We start from the raw sequence: 18563 nt of genomic DNA on the forward strand, positions 1-18563 counted from the left end.
GTTTGAACTTTCAGAAAGGTCGGGTTTGTAACATAATTGTGGGATCTATATATCCCCACAGCACTCAAGTGCGCCTTGATGGTAATCGGCCTCGACAGCTTATGGTACCTCTATTACTTGGTGCTTTTTGTTCTAGAGATTTGAGGGAAGGAGCCATTGTTTATTATTGTTAGCCGTTCTTCTATCATTAGCTTCATGAAGTCGTTGGAAAAGCTTGACCATGAAGATTGTCGGTGCCGCTCTGTCCATTGCTACCCTACAAAACACTGCGCTCAATAGCACCATGTAGAAATAACAGAATCTGGTTCCAGCGCCGCACAAGTGTTTCTACTTGGCTCCTATCTTTCACTTCCAGTGATAGTAACTGCCCAATGACGTTCTGCGCTTTTGCCACGTACAGTTTCAATACCTTGATCAATAATTCGTCGGCCATAGCTTGATCATGTTGTCCGTCCACCCCGCTATCGACAAATCGCTCCCATCGTCTCGCCGGCATGCATAGTGCTCTTAGGGCAACCTCCGTTCGATAGCAGACGCTCTCCTTGTCCAAAACGTAGTTTCCAAGATAACCAGCGTCTCTAACTAGTTGAAGTTGTACAGCATCCATTTTGGGAATAATAACACTGTCGAGGAGAATATGGTCGAAATCATTCTCATCCATGACGAAGCCGTATTCGGCCAGTAAGAAATCGTTGCTGTGCTTGCCATAAGAGATATAAATCTCTTCCCCCTTTTCATACACCTTGTTGCTGGTAATCTCAAATCCCTCTGGCCCGAACTCAACAGTACATCCCTCGGATGAATGGTTGAAATAGTCGGCAAAGGGGTTTAACGCCATGCAATCCTTTGGGTCCTTCTTCTTCTTGGTCCCGGGGGGGACATGGTAGAATGTGCGTGTATTTACAATCAGCCAGTTGTACAGGTAATGGTCTCTACTAAGGGCTGGAAAGGCACCAGAGACGGTGGCCCAATCAAGCTCAAATTTCTTGATTTGGTCAGAGAGGAGAGCCAAAGCGGCCTGCGGAAGGAAATCCTGCAATATAGGAGGCCATTGAATGGGCATAGACTTTTGGAAGTCCTCTTGTGAAGGAAGGACATCTCGCCAACGTGACCTGGCTTTGTCCGTATCGAGGGACAGGTCCGCAGCCAGAAGGCCGTGAGCTGTAATTTTACCAAGCGAGACAGAAATAGCTTTGGGAACTGTAAGAGTTGTCCGAAGTGCACTTGTTGGGACGGTCAATATGATCTTGCCAGCCTATTTCTAGTTAGTATTGGACTGTGATATCAGATGTGTCATGCCAATTCTTGCCAAGGCGTCTTGGATGGACTATATGAGAGCTTCACGAACCTCTTGTCTTTCTTTGGCCACAATCCCAAGGCCCCGGCCTGGAAATTGATGCGCTGCTATTCCATAGAGCTTAACGCCTTGTAATTCAGCCCATCTTGTGAACTCTTCATGCTTATCCATCACCAGCAGACTCGCTGAGTGCCGAAGTAACCCTTCCAATGCTTCCCGGACTTAAAAGAAGGCCGCCATGTTTAAGTCAATGAAGTGGTATAACTCATATACTTTAATAATGCGAGACTCATTTACTTTTCTTCTGAGCAAAATACAAGTAACCGTTGGGGTGAAGTTATGAATTTGGACGCAAAATAAAGTATATGCGGGAGGGCCCGCTCACCAGCCACAGCTCCACACCTATGTGAATCTCGATCCACCGAACATGCTCGATAACAACTCCAAGATCAGTCAGTAACCCGCACGACTACGGGTCTTTGCACCGATAGCTCAACACAATGGCCCTTTTATTACGGCGGCCCATCGTCAGTAAGCTGCCACATGAGCTCTTTACGGCCTGTGCAATTTCCGCGTCTCCCAGGCCATTTTCTGTGCTCAATAGACCCCCACCGAACTATGAAGGCCATGTGCCATTAACGAGACTCGAGCAGGCTGGTCTTGCTGTCGGGTCAGCCATTACATCTTTAATTGACCCATATCGACACGGTGAGCCCAATATCTATGCTGGTGAGGGGAGCAATGGCTGAAGGACGTCACAGACATGGTTGCCGCTTTGGGCGAAGCAACCGCAACACCATACTTTATCTACCGTCTTCGCGACGCTATGCTCGCCGATTCCACAGGTCGCCGCATACTCCGAGATAGGCCGCGCATAACCTCGAAAACGATGAGCCTAGAGCACCTGCGAACACTTCCTGAAAACACAGTTGGGCGCGCATACGCCGATTGGTTGGACCGTGAGGGCGTGACACCGGATACCAGGGATCAAGTACAATATATCGATGATGAAGAGTGTGCATATGTCATGCAAAGATACCGAGAGTGCCACGATTTTTTCCATGCAGTTACCGGACTGCCGGTATTTGTGGAGGGAGAGATTGCGCTGAAGGGATTCGAGTTTGCGAATACACTGCTGCCAATGACGGGGTTGAGCTTATTCGCCGTGACGAAGATGAAGCCTGCGGCTAGAAAGAGGTTTTGGGACATATATTTACCGTGGGCACTTTATAATGGGTTAAATTCGAAGGACTGTATTAACGTTTACTGGGAAGAGGAGCTGAATACGGACGTGGCTGCACTGAGGAAACGGCTGGGCATTGAGCAGCCTCCGGACTTGAGGAGCATCAGGAAGCAACAAAAAGAGAAGAAAAAAGCCGAAAAAGAGGGCAGGGAAGGAGAAAAACGAGTATAAATATGTATAATATTGTAGATCAACGCCAAGTCCCAAGACCATGAAAACACACAATCGTTATTTCAGTGTAGCAATATGGCCATAAGCCATGCCTTTTCCCAGTAGAGTACCCCATTTGGGCTACATATTGAACAAGTCGTCATCATCGTCATCCCATCCGCCCTTTCGCCTGCTAATCACAATCTTCTCCTCTTCCTTCGTCTCAGCCACGGCGTTGAGCAGGTCTTTCAACTGCTCCTCGGTGACCTTCTGCCTCAACTGTCCCGACCTTGCCAGTGTAATCAGCCTGTTTTCCACATCATCTGCTCGGGACGCCTTGACGAGACGAATTCTTCCGAGGCGCTCTGCCGCGGCTGGCTCGAGGATTTGGTTCAGGATCGACTGTCTCGCATCAGCTATGGCAGGTTAGCTGCTCTGTGTCGATTGATTTGGGTCGGTATACGTACATTCTTGTTGCCTGTATATTTGTCAGTTTAATATGTCCCATAATATGTAACAGGTGGCATGCGCTCACTGTCTCTGGTCATCTTGACCGCCGCCGCCTGCGCTGCTTGCCCCTCCCCCTCCCCCACCTTGGGATTTGAGCTGCGCCAGGCGTGCCTTTCTAATCTGTACAAGCGCTGTTTAGCCGGGGCTGCGATAGTAGATTGGGTATATGCCTTACTTCTTCGAGATCAGCGTCCGCCATCTTGGTTGACTGTTTGTGGTGTTTTGCGCTAGAGGTAGCTCTTTCAAGATCGTGGTTGACACTAAAGTGTTCGGGTGCGGGGACGAAGCCTTATCGGACCAAGCCCGTGGAATTTCAAGTCTAGGTTTAAGGCTTCAAATTACTATTTCTCAAAAAAGTCAAAGCGATACACAACAGACATCGTATTATATTTACAAAATTCTCTCTATTGAATATCGTACCCAAGCCTCGTTCATCAATAGATGCAGGCTCACCAACGCCGCTTGTAAACACGCCACTATCGTACACCTAGCTCGTAAATACATATATACTATACACCACCGTTCTTTCTGGCGAGATTATGTTCTTGTAGGGATCAGAATCTTCTGTCCTTCTTGTAGGGGATGTAACTGTTTGCCTCCTGACTTCTCATGGCCGTCTTTGCCTTTACCATTCGTTCCATCAACGTGTTGTTAGGACAATCAATCCCAAGCTCTGCCGCTCTTTTGAGAATATACCCTGTGAAGTATCCTACTTCACTCTTCTTCCCCAATCTTACGCTCCGAACCATGTCATGGATCTCGGAACTGGTCATAGTAGCAACCTGGACAAAGGTTCTCTCGATCTTCCTAGGATGCAATCGGTAACTTAGTCCAGTCTCGCCTTTCAGTTCGGGTAATTCTGAGGCAACCGTTGAGATCTCATTTAGCACCTCTCGTAAAAGAAGGGTGACCATGTAATTGCTTAGCAAGTCGCCGTTCTTGCAATCGAACATGACTGCCAAGGGCCCGATCACAGCTTCCACAGCCAGCCGCTCCAATTTGAGTACCAATAGCTCAGCAGGCGATACTCCCTTTGCATTCAGCGCGGGGGATCGAGCGAGTGACCGTAGAAGGCTCCTTGTGGAATCAATCATGTCCACAGCGTCGGATGACGTCTCATCACCTTTCTGGGCAGCTAGAAATATTTCTCCTTCGCCAGAATGCAATGTTGTGAACGTCCTGGCTGGGTGGTTTCGGAGGCTATGCGAGGTCATCCCCTCAATATAGCGTGGCCTCGTGGCTGGGTTTGGAAACACGTTTTCATTGACCTCGTCAATCACACCCATACCATTCTGCAAAAACAATATCGTAGAGGTGGAGTGGAGTCGGTCCTTTATAGGCAGAAGGGAACGGACTGTGACTGGTGCTTCGGTGGTGACTATGAGTTGGTCGATGTTCCAGCCGTCCTGTCCAAAAAGCACGTTCTTGGTACTTAGCATCCGGCCTTGAGTATATTCCGCTTGGGTCAGATTCGGGTTTTCGATATCAAATCCAATTTGTACCATGGATTTCTTGGCCTCGAGCAGCTCCAAAATCTGCCCTTCTGAGTGCCATTGATTGACAAGGGATGGCCGTTGTAGCAATAGCGAAATGGGCGGCCGGCCTCCGAGACTGGCCAGTGAATGGGCTACAAACTTCCCTTCTTTTCCAGTGCCCAAAATATGTATCCTACTCGGTTTGGAATGTGTGTGTGTAGAAACCTCCTCTTTTTCCCCTGGGTCCATCTCCTCTCCCTCTTCCTCCCTGATTTCGCGGTGTTGAGGATCCGACGCATTTATTGATGCTTCTGACTCTAACGTTCGTGGCGTTGGTATACTGTTTCTCGGCGTAGAAATATTTCGAGAAGATGTGCGCGGTATCCTCTGCTCGTAGCCGCGGCCAGCTTCTTCTCTGCCTCCTTCTTCTCCCGAGGGTTCGACATGTGCAAATTCGGAATTCCAATGCACCCTCTGCGACGAGTACCTCCTTCCATACTGGATGGAGATCAAGCGCCTGGCCCCCCGGCCCTCTAAAATGTTACCGCAGCTCCATAAAGGGTGTCTGTGAGGTATGCTGGCAAACACCCGCGACAGCGGTCGACCGCACGTTGAAATAGACAGGATGACAGCTTCTCGAAAAAGTTTAGAATACTCTCATATCAAACACATATTCCCGCCAAAGGAACGTCGGCAGTGGGTTTGCGGCTCAGCCGCTTTGGGTGTTTGAAGGGCGGAGGTTAAGCAGATATAGTATTCGCCAAGCTTCGAGGTAAAATGATGTTATTGCGAGGTTTCCCGGCACACAGGTCGTAGCGAAGTATTACCAGAAAGGTAATGACAGGGCGTAGCTCTTTAAGTCATGCGATTTTATGCCGCTAATATATGCTCGACAGATAGGAGGTCGTAGATTGGGCTGAATGAGAGCGGAATGCGTCAATAGTTGACCTCGGGGGATCAGAGAAACAAATTCTAGGATACAATTCGTTAATCCCTGTAGCATGCTGTTCCGGAGCGCGGGTACAAATTTAATCCGTTCCGAAGTCCCCGACCAACCAATCTGAACGAAGGTGTTTCCCATTTTTGATTTCTTTGCGATAACGACTTTATCGCGGCAAGGCACTTCAACTTCAGGGTGCTGAAAAGAGCAATTCGAAATGGATCCCACGGCCACAGACATACTGTCGCTGCTTGAGCAGCTCGATGATGAGATAGATGATTTGGAAGACTCGCTCGCGCCTGTACTGGAGACTGGCATATCCGATACAGCATCCAAGCTGCCACTATTAGACAAAGCAAAGCTATACGTACTCGTCACATACGCAGTAGAGTCAATATTATTTTGTAAGTTCCTTTCCCCTTTTACACTGATATATACTAACTGTTCTTTCTCAGCGTATCTCCGATTGAACGGTGTTAAGGCGCGAGAGCACCCAGTTTTCCTGGAGTTAACCCGTGTCAAGCAATATTTCGACAAACTAAAGGAAGCCGAAAACCCAACACCAAAACAACCAGGATTAGCACTGGATAAAAATGCTGCTGGTAGATTTATCAGAGCTGGACTGGTGAGTAGTCAATGCATGCCACAACTCGTCAATGTGCTAACGGATCCCAAGAGTGGAAACAGCAAGCTAGACCTAGAGCGAGCGGAGAAGTTGGCCAGAGAAAGAGTTCATATCAAGTTCAATAGCGAGAAAAAGAGCGAAGCTCCAGCTGCAATGAAGGCTGCAGTACCCAGCGGACCGTCATCCCCATCCAGCGATGATTCGGAGTCCGATTCGCCTAAGGAATCTGTAAAAGAAAAATCCAAGCCATCAAAGAAGCGAAAGGCTGCTGCTTTGGAGACTGAAGTAGCATCTGGGGATAAGGGAGCAACTTCTTCGTCACAACAGGACAGCTCAAAGTCTGGCAAGAAAAGGAAGGACAAGAAGAATAAGTCACAGAAGAAATCCAAGGGGGGGAAGAAGGACTGAAGCTCATGAAGGGAGATGCAGACCAAGTTCTGCCCAGTTGAATACAGTTCAATTTGTAAAGATTGATTCCAGGAGCAAAAAGGTTAACAGCATGGCGATGGCGTTCGTTGGGGCATGGTGGTTTACGGATGGGACAAATGGCATTCACGAATACTTCTCAGCGTGAGAAATAGCTTGCGGTGGAAGATACCCATAGAATAATGAATTAAAATATCAAACATCTTATACATTACTACCGGTGTTTTATCATTATCAAAACGTATCGCCTCGGTTGAATAAATTCGACTCAGTCCGGTATATATATATTCCGGCCGGCCCAGGTTCGTTGCTGTTCCTGAGCCTTCCGTTGCCGAATAGCTTCCCCAAGATAAAAATTATATACATCTATCTGTTCACTACACACTCTACGCACGTCTCACCTCTCACTTCACACACATCAACATAATCGCATAACCTCCAACAAAATGGCTCGTCAAGGAAGATCCGGTGGCGGAAGCCGTCCCTCAAGGCCTACCGTTGCCCCTGCCCGCCCATCCGTGGCACCAAAGCAACAAACCCGCCCAGCAACCACTGCTGCATACCCAGGAAACCGCGCCGCCGCTCCTCCAGCAGCTGCTGCTCCAGGTGCTGCCCCTGCGGCCGCTGCCCCAGCTGGCCCAGGCCTGTTCGCCAACATGGCTAGCACTGCTGCGTAAGTTGCCCCCCGAACTGCAGATTCGCCCGCGAAATACCGAGGTGGCGATGTGGTGAACTTGTGCTAACTATTCCTTACAGTGGTGTCGCAGTTGGTTCCTCTATCGGCCACGCCATCGGTGGTTTCTTCGGTGGCGGCTCCTCTGCTGCCCCAGCAGAGGCCGAGCAGTCCCAGATGACCCAGTCTCAGGGTTCGGCTGAGCAGAGCAACTGGGGAGCAAGAAGCTGCGAGGTCGACGCGAAGCAGTTCACAAAGTGCTTGGATGAGAACCAGGGCAACATGCAAACTTGCTCGTGGTACTTGGAGCAGCTGGTACGTTTCCCCCCATTCCCTTGCTTTACAATGAGTAGAAGAGATGCTAATATGTCTTGTTATTATAGAAGGCCTGCCAATCTGCTGCCAGCGGTTACTAGAATTTCAATCGAGGGTTAGAAGGGGGGTTGAGTTGTACGAAGTAGATTGTTTTTCTGTATATAATGCGTGCTATCAAGACATACCCGCTATAGGCCATGAACGGTAATATTCCGGATGGGAGTCTTGATTCCAACTCCTGGAACTCCACTCTATCAATGATAACCTGTTGCAACTATCTAATCTTCCTTGTCCTGGTTATCCCGCCTGGGTTCGAAATTGAGCTATGATATGTTAGTGAGACACAATAAATTGTAGAATGTGACGACTTACGCCACCGCCGTTGTACAGCTCATGTCGTTCACTTTGCCTTGGTTCTTGCCCGGGAGGCGCTGCTGTTGCAGGAGGCTGTCCTTGGGCAGAGTCTCCCAACACACTTCCTAATACTCGAGACGCAAATCCGAATCCAGAACTGAGCCCAGAACTGACTAAACCGTAGCCCGCAGAGACGCCACTCGAAAGAAGGCCCGTTACCCCAGGCCCTTGCGCATAGGCTGGTGTGAAATCCTTGATCGGGACCAGTATCAATGTTGCATTAGGGACAAGACCAAGATCCTGCAACGAGTTCCCCTCCTCTGAAATAGATATTTCTTTGTTGGGGAATGGCGTCAATATATGCTTGAATATGTATGGCGATTCGGCAACTTGCTGCTCTTGATCAACCCATTCGCGAACCTCTCCCTCCAATGTGGCCCCGGACGGGAATCGGGAGCTTATTGCTGATCCGTCAAATAGGCGTACTTTCAACGCACAATGATCACCCCTCTTCATTGACCCCATTTCTGAACTCGGTGCAGTAAAGGGGTTGGGATTCTCGGTGCCAGCCGCGATCTTTGCCTGTTCTTTCCGTGTAGCGTCTCTCGCCTTTCGCTCTGCCTTATCATCTTCGATTTGCTTCAAGACCCTCTCTCGCTCCTCTCGGGCTTCCTGCTGACGCTTTTTCTGCTGCGCTGCGTACTTCAAATCGGCGGCTCTCTTCGGATCTTCCGGCTTGCCAGATTCTACCGCAGCCTTTCTTTCGGCCGCCTTCCGGGTACGTTCAGCCTTCTCTTGCGCGTCTTTCTTCTTCTTATCGGCCTCCATGCGAACCTTTCGCTCTTGTAGGAGGGCAGCCACGCTGGCTGCCTGGTTTTGGTTGTTATCAGATGCCTCCCCCATATTTGCACCAGTGGCCGGGATGCCGGAAAGTGGCGAAAAGGAGCTCTCCTCTCCCTTTAGGACAGGAGTTAGCCGGTTAATAAAGTCTTCTTTTGATATTCCAGACGTGAGATATTCCTTCATGGCCCCATTACTGCGGTAGATGATTAGCTTGCGGGTTTTGAGTAACTTATACTCTGGATGGAGCATGTGACTTAATTTACGTCACTTCGGCTTGGGGGGTAATGGAAAAGAAAGACGCACTGAATGACTACTAAAGTTGGAAGCTTCACGATAGGGCATATTTGTTCGAGAAAGGACGCCTCTTCTGAGGGAGACAACAGGCGGAGGAGGATCGCCTTTGATGAGATGAGGTCCGCTATCTGTGCATTTGGTCAGTTATCAATATCCTTGGTGATGTCTAGCTTTTGTACTAACTTCTGGGTCCTTCAAGAAATCGTTCTCCCAAGTTGTGGTCTCTTCCTCGTCATCTGATAGATGGTATATCAGCATGGCCCAACACATTATAACAGTTGCCACCTACCTTGGCTTCGCACATAGCAAGCTACAAGCTTAGATTGCTCAATAGCAGTATTGATACCGCTCCTCAGATCACCCTCGTAAAACATCGTGAATTTCAATCAATGTTGAGATTTGATATTTGGGAGGTCTTCACAAATGAAATTAGTGGACAGGTGGTATGCTGACTGAGCAGTTGGGAAGCTCGTTGCATGTATCAGGCCTATTGTTCCAAGATTGAGCAGTTGTTGGAAGACATGTATTAAAAATTAACAAGTATGCACCATGTAAGTCTTAGTAAATGTAAGAAAACGTGAAGTTGATTGTTTCGCCTTTAGGCTGCTCAGTGCTCGTTGGCGTTCTCGACCGTTCTCCCTCGTGGCCGTCTTATTATAGAAGGTTCGTGCTTGGGACGCTAAACCTTATCGCCCATATCAAGCATCAAGTTTCCGCGGCAATCCGACAAAACACAACCCAAAAAACCTCCAATTACCATGAGCGCAGGCTATTCGACGGTCTCGCAAGCTCTCAGGGTCGCCTCTAGAGCAGCATGGCGACGACCGCAGCGATCGCTGTTCCAAAAATGCCCGGAATGTAGACATATATCACGAACTGCGATCCGCAGGAGGCAACCCGCGGAGGACCCAAACTTTTTGTCCATCTTGGATAACCCCCCGAACATTGTGAGGTCAGGGGGGAAGAAGCATGGGCCGGGGCTTATAGTACTTGGTAGGTCAAACAGCGTCCGAAGTATGGACCAGACAGCTAATGGTATACTCTAGCTTTGATCCCAATAATAGCATTCGGACTGGGAACATGGCAGGTCCAGCGATTGGGCTGGAAATCCGAGCTGATGGCAAGATTCGAAGATCGACTTGTTCGCGATCCGCTGCCGTTACCACCGCATATTGATCCAAGTGCCATCAAGGACTTCGATTACCGACGAGTCTACGCTACGGGCCACTTCCGCCACGACCAGGAGATGCTTATAGGGCCGCGCTTGAACGAGGGGAAGGATGGTTATCTCGTCATCACACCGCTTGAGCGTGAGGGAGATGGGACTACGGTGTTGGTGAATAGGGGATGGATAGCAAAGAAGTTCAAGGATCCGAAAACCCGCGCCGACGGTCTACCGATTGGCGAAATCACAGTGGAGGGATTGTTACGAGAGCCTTGGAAGAAGAACATGTTCACGCCGGATAACAGCCCAGAGAAGAATGAGTTCTATTTCCCGGATGTTGCGCAGATGGCAGCGTTGACGGGGAGTCAGGCTGTGTGGGTAGAGGAGACAATGGCACCAAATCTCATGACTTCTTGGGACAGAGAGGCTCGTGGTATTCCCATTGGCAGAGCACCTGAGGTCAATTTGAGGAATAATCATGCTCAGTATATATTTACATGGTATTACCCCTTATCCTCCTATTAATTCCTTCATGCTAACGGATACTAGGTATGCGCTTGCCGCTGCAACATCGATAATGCTCTGGATGGTCATCAAGAAGCCTCCGACCGATGTTGCTCGTAAAGTGAGGCAGAATAAAGACTGGTCGTAAAGGCATTCACTGGCCGTTGTATGTCATAAGAATTGTCATCAATTGGCGTTTCTATTCCTCCTCTGTACTTTTAAGCTTTTTACCCCCTCTCAGCTTGGTTGGAGGCACCATCCGGAAATCTTGGAGAAGTTCTCGCGGCAAATGCTTCTGCGCAAGCGCAAATGGGGTGGTGATAGCATTTGTCTGGCGCTGTCTGTAGGATATAATTAGCTTTGATCCCAAATGGTCATCATCTGGGTGTTCGAAATGTATACCTTTTCATAAGTGCCATAACATCATTCTCATCAATTGTCTTTCGGCCTGCATGGGCAGCATACGCTCCAAGGTCATCGCTAACCTGCTCGAAGAACCAATCCGTCGCTTGCATTATAGCTGCCAGTGCATCCTTGCTTATCTTTCCGCTGCCACTCCCGCCCGTTCTCGCAAACGTAGTAGCGAGCTTCTTGACAACTCCAGCAGGTAACGATGAGTACTGTATACCATGCTTTGACACCCTGATTGTCTTCTTGGCCTTCGGCTTCCGCACTTCTTGCGCTGATAATTGGATATCCGTCATAACCGTATCAGTCATAGTCATATCAACAGTCGGTTCTAATTGATCGATATCCAAATCCTCTAAATCTTCATCTTCATCCTCAACCTCGAGCTCGAGCTCGAGCTCCCGCTCAAGTTCGTTGTCTTCTTCCACCTCCTCTGGTTCTGATTGGACTTCTTCCTCCTCTTCTACTTCAGTCCCTTCAAGCGGACCTATACTTCGTCTCGGCACGCCAACATTTGCAGCCTGTGCACTTGTCGCCATATCTTCCCTTCTCGGCGGCACCGCAAATGCAAAGGTTGCTTCATGTTCGTCGTCCTCAAACGGTCCACGCACATCGCTTGACCTACCCGCCGCGAATGCCCCTCTCAGGTCCAAAGTACCGGTTCTCTCGTCCAAGATACTAGGATCATCTTGTAAGAAGGGCCCATCATCATCAAAGTTTCCCTGGATGAAGCTTGAGTCGAATCTCTCCGGATCACCCATAGTTCGATCGAATTGATCGCTATATCTGATACTTCCAAAGCTTCCACGTGACAATCGACCACCAGCTTGCTCACTGACTGCCCTTCGTGGAAGCTCAACAGACCGCATCGTCATATTATCATCGTCGAGCAACGCATCGGAATGTGGCGGCAGTAAAAGGCTATCATCCTCGTCGTCTCCAATGGCCATCGAAAGCCTTGGTCTCGTCGGCGCTGGCTCATCATCCACATCATTCAACCTCGTGAACGGCAACCTCGGCCCCTCAGCTTCTTGCATTTCAGGTAACGCAGCGACTGGAATTGTGCCCGGAGCCAGCCTCTTACTCAGTTGCCTCAATAAATCACGGGGTGTCTCTCGCTTCTGAAGCCCACTTCTCCTCCTATCCTTGCCCGGCGTGAGGGCGGCCGCTCGCCGCATCTCAATCTCCCGTGCAGCAGCGCGGCCATGGGGAGTAGCAGCCGTTGGTCGCCGCGTAGAGCCAGGTCCGTACCCTCCAGGTGTTATGTTCTGCGCCCCCGGTGTGCGACGCGCCGTTCTATGGGTGGATGGAGGGCCGGCGCTTGAAGCACGACGAATTGGAGTTGTTGGTCTTGGTATGATATTGGACAGCTGCCGCAGCGTAGTGTAGGGTGTTTCTTTTGGCTTTGCAGCTTCGGCATCTTCGGTGAGTGAGTTTCGGGGCGTGATTCGTGGTTGTCGTACTTGTGAAGGTGATTGTTCGGGGGCAGCCAAGTTGAGCGAGTCGGTGGTTGAGGGCGGATGAATTGCAGATGCGCCCACGCCGCTTTTGCGAGCGCTTTTCCTCCTTGCCGACATTTTGGATGGCTATTCTGGAAGTCAATGCACAGAGGTCGATGTGATATTCGTTTTGCGCGTCAGCGTCGGCATGATCGAATTGACGTCGCGTTTGTCAACAAGACCCTGGATAAGGCCATGCCGCGCTAAGATAAGATAAGATAATGTGCCAGAGCTATTTTGAAGGCGGTGAGCCAATAAATTATTCTGCTATTTCCAACCTTGCGCCAAATATCGAACTTGTACAGTTTTCAATTAATTCTTCGTCGGAACGCATTTAAATCCAGTTGTCTATACTAGAGTTACCGGGTACTTGACCTCCCAACTTTCATAAAAGATGTCGGACAACGAGTTGCAAGAACCTCTTCTCGAGGGACCAATCTCCAGCCCCGAGCCTGAAAATGCCAGCAGCCCGCAAAAAAAGCGTAAGAGAGACGCCGAGGTCGAGGCAAAGGACAAGAAGCAAGCAAAGAAGCCCAAGACCAAGAAGCAAAAGGAGCAATTTGAGGAAGACTATCTCGATATAGAGGCTGGCATCAACAAGAGGTTCGCGGAGATGGACAGCCAGTTGTTGGCCGATTATGTGGACCAGAGAACTACGCAGTTTGAGTCTGATCTCAGCGCCATTGAGTTGGAGGATAGGCATATTTCTGGTACATACAGCATCTTGTCGTGTCTGGTTGGGATTTAAGGCTAACGTATTTAACAGCGACTTCCATAAGAGATACCACCTCGTGGAATAAACCCCGCACACTTGATAACCTACCTGGATTCCTCGAGAGCGTTTGCTCGAACCCAACGAGGCTATGGGGAGCATCGAAGAAGAATGGAGCACCACACACTATTATCGTCGCTGGCGCAGGTCAGCGCGCTGCTGATCTTGCGAGGGTCGTCAGGAAGCTACAGTCCAAGGATGCCGAAGTAGCCAAGCTCTTCGCGAAGCACATCAAGCTCCAAGATGCGGTCAAGTTTCTGAAGAGCAAGCGGACGGGGATGGCGGTTGGGACGCCAAAGCGTTTGGAAGATCTGATGGATGACGGCGCGTTGCAGATCGACAGGCTGGAGAGGATTATTGTCGATGCGTCGCATATCGATGTGAAGAAGAGGGGGTTGTTGGAGATGAAGGAGACGCAGGTGCCTCTTACTCATTGGTTGAACAGGGCGGAGTTTAAGGAGAGGTATACTACGACGGGAAAGGATAAGATAGATCTTATCTTTTACTAGGAGGGTTCTCGGGCATCCATGGGCTTATAGCGATTTATATGTTGTCGAGCGTTTGATGTTGAGTTTACAAACTATGAGCTGAGAATAATGAAAACTCTGTGGTTCGCAGATCGCCGTATTGGCTTTTCCCACGTCATGTCTAGGTGTTGTCTGTAGTTAAAATATTGCCAATTTATATTTGATGGTCGCTCTTTCCTTCGGAAGCTGGTCGTCCCTTCCCTTATAAATGTAAGCCCCTAGGAAGGAAGGAACGTTCCTTCCCTCTGGAGTCGGTCGCTCTTTCTCTATTTAATGAATCGTTCTTTCCCTCTAGAGCTGGTTGCTCTTTCCCTATTTAAATATTTTAAGGGTCGTTCCTTCTCTATTTAAATGATTGTAATATATTTGATAATAATATAAAGCACGAATATATGTATGGCGAGTTTAATAACACATAAATTAAACAAAAACCCAAGATATTAGCATCAAAATAAATATAAGCAATAGATACACCAAATTCACATTTATCCCTATGAAATTAATAAATTATGTGCTCTATATCTTCATTTATGTTCCCCCCACGTTCGTAGTCCATCCCAATCCCCACGTCTCAGGAACCCCGGATCATCAATCCCCCGCTTATCCAAAAACTTCATCCCTCCCGATAAGCACCCCCAAAAAAAGTGTCTGTGTCTGCGCAGGAACCTCACTTCCCCAAACCCCCTCCCCAATTCCCCCCGCCACTCAATCAACACAAACAGCAATGGCGCCCATAAAAAAATCCGCCGGCCCCCGCTCCGAGCGCAAAGCCGCAAAGCGCAAAGCCCAAGACGCCATCCCCGATGTGCCAGAGGACTACAACAACGAGGGCGCCGAGGAAGTAGCAGCGCCCAAGAAGCGTAAGCGTGATGATGACGAGGAAGGCGGTGAGGACACCGAGGAGAGTGGTATCAAGAAGGTGAGGAAGGAGAAGAAGGAGAAGAAGGAGAAGGAGGAGGGGAAGAAGGAGAAGAAAGAGAAGAAGCCCAAGAAGGATGCCGAGGGAGGGGATGAGGATACGATGATGGAAGACGCCGCACCGAAGGAACCAAAGGAGCCAAAGGAAGATGTCCCAAAGAAGAGCAAAAAAGAGCGTAAAGCCGAGCGCAAAGCCCAACAAGCCGCCGAAGCAATCGCCAACGCGAAAGCCAACCGCGCTGCCGAAGAAGCAGCCGCAGCCTCCAAACCCACCGTCGCCTCTGACGGAACCGAGGCCAGCAAGCCCGCCGCAGCTGCAGCAGCTGGAGGAAAAACTCCCAAAGCCGAGAAAGCGCCTAAGCTCGATAAGGACGGGAATCCGATTAAGAAGAAGAATAACCGTAATCGCGAGAAGAAACGGCTTGCGGCTGCGACGGCTATAGCGGCTGGTGAGAAGGCGCCAGCTAGGTTTATTGTGTTTGTTGGCAACCTCCCCTTCACCGCCACGGTGGAATCCATAACTGCGCATTTCGCTGCCGTGCATCCCATCTCCGTGCGCAACCTCACCCAAAAAGACGACCCCACCAAGTCAAAGGGCTGCGCATTCGTCGAATTCGAGGGGTACGATCACATGAAGACGTGCCTAAAGACTTATCACCACAGCGAGTTTGACGATGGGAAGGGAGGAGGGGGAAGGAAGATTAATGTTGAGCTCACCGCGGGGGGTGGGGGTAATACGAAGGTCAGGAAGGGGAAGATTGCAGAGAAGAATGAGAAGTTGATGGAGCAGAGGACGAGGAGGATTGGGGAGGAGGAGAAGCAGAAGTTGGTTAAGAGGGGGGTGCCGGAGGAGGATCAGAGTGGGATTCATCCGAGTCGGAGGGCGAGGGTTGCGTAAATCGGGGAAGGGGGTGTATGAATTGCGTCGTAGTAGTTTTGAGTTTGATTGTGGGAATGGTAATTTCACAGCGTTAACAAGCGGAGACTCCGTATTTGCAGAATTATTCATCGTGGTGTCAAAATGTGAAAAACCGTGCATGTCAGATCTTAATAACTCCTCTTTGCATTCATTCATCAGTAAAATCCCCAGCTATCTACGCAAACTAGGGTGATATCGGCCTAGTAATCATGTCCCATGCAATTATCACTTCCCCCCGCGTCGTCCCAACGTCCACTCTAGCGATTCGCAAAAGCACATCCATCCCCATTCTTTCCCGATGAAAAAAACTGACCGCATATGTCGCCCAGTGAGAAAATCTACCACAGACTGCGACACAGCCCCTGCTGAACTCGCGACTGCAACTGCATGCGATGCGACGATGACATGCAACGAGTCCTCATGAAAACGCGTTAAACAACTTCGCATCAAACTGGATATCCGCGCCCCTTCTCCCCCACAACACCCCTTTTCTCTTTGTTCGCAGTATCGACAAAAGAGATAAATTCCAGGCAAGACGAATTAGCAAAAAATAAAACCCCGGTATCTGCACCGATTTTTTTGCCGCATGAAAAGGCACAGTATGCTGGAGAGGAAATATAAGAGAAGAGGCTCAGGCTCGACAAATCTGTTCCATGTGGAATCCTGGGGAGATCCAGGGGGAATCTTGATGAGCCGGCGACGAGTAGAGTGAGAAGAGGTGAGTAGACAAGTGTAGATGTTTTCTTTTTAAGGTTCTGGTATTAAGCCTTTCACAGGATCAAGCACTTCCTCGACTTCTTGCCTCGCTCCTGAGGACGTGGGCTCAGCACCGCACTTGTTTAAGTTAGCAACCCAATCCATCTGTCTATCTGATCCCCGGGGTGGGACAAAGCAAAAACATACCGAATAGCCTCATCGAAGACACTCTTCAAGTTCCTCTGGGTCAGAGCCGAGCACTCCAGGTACTTGTGCGCGCGGATATCCTTCGCGACCACGAGGGCCTGGTCATATGACACGGGCTCCATGCGCTTCTGTCTGAGGCTGTCTAGAGTGGCGGGGTCCTCGCGCAGATCCAGCTTGGTGCCTACGAGGATGATTGGCACGTTGGGGGCGTGGTGCTCGATCTCAGGGAACCACTGGGGAGGGAGTGTTAGCGGGGGATTCTAGGTAAGTAGAGTGATGTGGGGGGGAGGGCGCGTACCTTGGCCTTCACGTTGTCGAAAGAAGGAGGGCTGACGATGGAGAAGCAGATCAAGAAGACGTCGGTCTGGGGGTATGAGAGCGGTCTCAGTCTGTCGTAATCCTCCTGTCCGGCGGTATCCCAGAGGCCCAGGGAGATCGGCTTGCCATCGACCATAACACTCGCGGAGTAGTTATCAAAGCTGGGAATATGTCAGCAGCTGCAATTCGCAGAGATCGGAGTGGTGAACGTACACTGTTGGGATGTACTCTCCGGGGAAAGCATTTGTGGTGTAGGAAATCAGGAGACAAGTCTGCGGCCATGTTAGTATACAAGAAGCCAAAGTTAAGATCGGGAGGAAATACCTTGCCGACTGCACCATCACCGGTGACAACGCACTGCGGGGAATATGTCAGCTATGTTCATGCCACCAGCAATCTTCTTGCCGTGGTTATGGGGTAGGGAGGGCTTCTCGAACCTTGAGGGATTGAGTTCCGGGTGCCGCCATTTCTGATTATGATTATGGTTGTTCGGGGAGAGTTCTGGCGAGAATGGAAGCAGGATGTTCTGCTGGTTAAAGGCGTGAAGCTAAAACTTGTGGAAGCGTCAGAGGTCTGCGGACAATGTTCGTTCCGATGCTCGTTTGGAACGTGGGAATGTCTGAGCGTACCTTGACGTGGGTTCTCTGGTGGTATTTTGACACGTCTTGTAGCCGTTTCAGGTTCTACTTTGTTACTGTGTGTGGGAGAGATCTGAGTGTATCTCCTGCTCTCAGAATATGGAAGTTAGGTAGGTTGTGTGTGTGAAGCTGGCGGAAACAACAAAGCGTCTGGAACTGGGCGTTCTAGATGCAGTTGTTGTTGTTGGAGATCTGCAACAGGAGTTGAGAGTTGTGGTTTATGATGGATCCGAGGGGTTGGCGGGAGTCTGGAGTTAAGGTTGTCGTACTCGGCCGAGGGAGGAAGATGTAGCCTCGTCTTTGTATGGGGGACCTTTTATTCGGAAGGCTATTTCGAGTGGTTGGAGACCTCGAATTGAGTACAGTTAACGCAGACGTGTGATTTGTCGAGGTCGGCGGTTGGGACTTTCTGGCGACGAGGTGTCTTGGTTGATGAAGATTGATTGGAGACGGCGAGATTCTCCCGAGGGCGGCCGGGACGATCTGATTTGCGGGATGGGATTCGAAGGAGCTTATGGTTTGCCGCTGATGCGATCTGGATCAAGGGTTGGTTGGTTGTGGGGGTATGTTCTGGTAAGTTGTCGATGTTGCCCACACTGCTGGTGGTTGGAGGAGTGTTATTGTACGTTTCTATCTGGCTGGCTATCTGGGCGGTTCTCGGTGTGAGTTGAGTGGACTTGACCTTGCTTGACTTGTGGGAGTGTGCGTGTGGCTGGCATGAGGTCCCTCAAAGAGTCCCACAACAAACCCCAAGGACGAAATGGGGCCCCTGTCTCGATTATGCTGATTGGCAAATAGGGCGACGGAGAGGGGTTTGAGCTGTGGGCACTATGAACGCTATGAACGC

General features: G+C 49.8%; 12 protein-coding genes across 12 annotated transcripts; 6 read left to right on the plus strand and 6 right to left on the minus strand.

Annotated features, from left to right (window-relative positions):
• Window positions 1-20: 20 nt before the first annotated feature.
• VE01_02578 (uncharacterized protein) lies at window positions 21-1621 on the minus strand. Its single transcript, XM_018272086.2, has 2 exons — window positions 1349-1621; window positions 21-1255 (listed from the first exon to the last, which is right to left on the minus strand). The coding sequence occupies exons 1-2, from the start codon at window positions 1466-1468 to the stop codon at window positions 257-259; spliced, it is 1119 nt and encodes a 372-aa protein (XP_018133029.1). The 5' UTR covers window positions 1469-1621; the 3' UTR covers window positions 21-256.
• Window positions 1622-1743: 122 nt separating this feature from the next.
• Window positions 1744-2763, plus strand: COQ4 (Ubiquinone biosynthesis protein). The gene is made up of 2 exons (XM_018272087.2): window positions 1744-2005; window positions 2059-2763. Exons 1-2 carry the CDS (start codon window positions 1798-1800, stop codon window positions 2709-2711), a joined length of 861 nt encoding a protein of 286 aa, XP_018133028.1. The 5' UTR covers window positions 1744-1797; the 3' UTR covers window positions 2712-2763.
• On the minus strand, window positions 2704-3454 carry VE01_02580 (uncharacterized protein). Its single transcript, XM_018272088.2, has 4 exons — window positions 3376-3454; window positions 3226-3320; window positions 3158-3168; window positions 2704-3106 (listed from the first exon to the last, which is right to left on the minus strand). Exons 1-4 carry the CDS (start codon window positions 3397-3399, stop codon window positions 2832-2834), a joined length of 405 nt encoding a protein of 134 aa, XP_018133078.1. The 5' UTR covers window positions 3400-3454; the 3' UTR covers window positions 2704-2831.
• Window positions 3455-3583: 129 nt separating this feature from the next.
• Window positions 3584-5621, minus strand: VE01_02581 (uncharacterized protein). The gene has a single exon (XM_018272089.2). The coding sequence runs from the start codon at window positions 4922-4924 to the stop codon at window positions 3755-3757; it is 1170 nt and encodes a 389-aa protein (XP_018133079.2). The 5' UTR covers window positions 4925-5621; the 3' UTR covers window positions 3584-3754.
• A 153-nt stretch (window positions 5622-5774) lies between these two features.
• Window positions 5775-6867, plus strand: VE01_02582 (uncharacterized protein). The gene is made up of 3 exons (XM_018272090.2): window positions 5775-6019; window positions 6071-6240; window positions 6292-6867. Exons 1-3 carry the CDS (start codon window positions 5833-5835, stop codon window positions 6646-6648), a joined length of 714 nt encoding a protein of 237 aa, XP_018133076.1. The 5' UTR covers window positions 5775-5832; the 3' UTR covers window positions 6649-6867.
• Window positions 6868-7003: 136 nt separating this feature from the next.
• VE01_02583 (uncharacterized protein) lies at window positions 7004-7929 on the plus strand. The gene is made up of 3 exons (XM_018272091.2): window positions 7004-7339; window positions 7423-7654; window positions 7723-7929. The coding sequence occupies exons 1-3, from the start codon at window positions 7113-7115 to the stop codon at window positions 7753-7755; spliced, it is 492 nt and encodes a 163-aa protein (XP_018133077.1). The 5' UTR covers window positions 7004-7112; the 3' UTR covers window positions 7756-7929.
• VE01_02584 (uncharacterized protein) lies at window positions 7600-9757 on the minus strand. Its single transcript, XM_018272092.2, has 6 exons — window positions 9435-9757; window positions 9329-9381; window positions 9155-9273; window positions 8027-9044; window positions 7794-7977; window positions 7600-7735 (listed from the first exon to the last, which is right to left on the minus strand). Exons 1-5 carry the CDS (start codon window positions 9517-9519, stop codon window positions 7933-7935), a joined length of 1320 nt encoding a protein of 439 aa, XP_018133082.1. The 5' UTR covers window positions 9520-9757; the 3' UTR covers window positions 7600-7735; window positions 7794-7932.
• An 87-nt stretch (window positions 9758-9844) lies between these two features.
• SHY1 (surf-like protein) lies at window positions 9845-11200 on the plus strand. Its single transcript, XM_059463453.1, has 3 exons — window positions 9845-10138; window positions 10192-10810; window positions 10860-11200. Exons 1-3 carry the CDS (start codon window positions 9904-9906, stop codon window positions 10960-10962), a joined length of 957 nt encoding a protein of 318 aa, XP_059319938.1. The 5' UTR covers window positions 9845-9903; the 3' UTR covers window positions 10963-11200.
• On the minus strand, window positions 10738-12862 carry VE01_02586 (uncharacterized protein). Its single transcript, XM_018272094.2, has 2 exons — window positions 11217-12862; window positions 10738-11155 (listed from the first exon to the last, which is right to left on the minus strand). The coding sequence occupies exons 1-2, from the start codon at window positions 12797-12799 to the stop codon at window positions 11014-11016; spliced, it is 1725 nt and encodes a 574-aa protein (XP_018133080.1). The 5' UTR covers window positions 12800-12862; the 3' UTR covers window positions 10738-11013.
• Window positions 12863-13006: 144 nt separating this feature from the next.
• Window positions 13007-14193, plus strand: VE01_02587 (uncharacterized protein). The gene is made up of 2 exons (XM_018272095.2): window positions 13007-13431; window positions 13488-14193. The coding sequence occupies exons 1-2, from the start codon at window positions 13116-13118 to the stop codon at window positions 14000-14002; spliced, it is 831 nt and encodes a 276-aa protein (XP_018133081.1). The 5' UTR covers window positions 13007-13115; the 3' UTR covers window positions 14003-14193.
• A 508-nt stretch (window positions 14194-14701) lies between these two features.
• On the plus strand, window positions 14702-15923 carry VE01_02588 (uncharacterized protein). The gene has a single exon (XM_018272096.2). It carries the CDS (start codon window positions 14745-14747, stop codon window positions 15834-15836), a length of 1092 nt encoding a protein of 363 aa, XP_018133074.1. The 5' UTR covers window positions 14702-14744; the 3' UTR covers window positions 15837-15923.
• Window positions 15924-15977: 54 nt separating this feature from the next.
• On the minus strand, window positions 15978-17725 carry RAC1 (Rho GTPase). The gene is made up of 6 exons (XM_018272097.2): window positions 17516-17725; window positions 17403-17435; window positions 17292-17350; window positions 17059-17239; window positions 16761-16993; window positions 15978-16691 (listed from the first exon to the last, which is right to left on the minus strand). The coding sequence occupies exons 1-6, from the start codon at window positions 17543-17545 to the stop codon at window positions 16628-16630; spliced, it is 600 nt and encodes a 199-aa protein (XP_018133075.1). The 5' UTR covers window positions 17546-17725; the 3' UTR covers window positions 15978-16627.
• Between the last annotated feature and the right edge of the window lie 838 nt (window positions 17726-18563).

This window comes from Pseudogymnoascus verrucosus (assembly GCF_001662655.1).
Source record: "Pseudogymnoascus verrucosus strain UAMH 10579 unplaced genomic scaffold scaffold_8, whole genome shotgun sequence".
In the NCBI taxonomy this organism is placed as follows: domain Eukaryota; kingdom Fungi; phylum Ascomycota; class Leotiomycetes; order Thelebolales; family Thelebolaceae; genus Pseudogymnoascus; species Pseudogymnoascus verrucosus.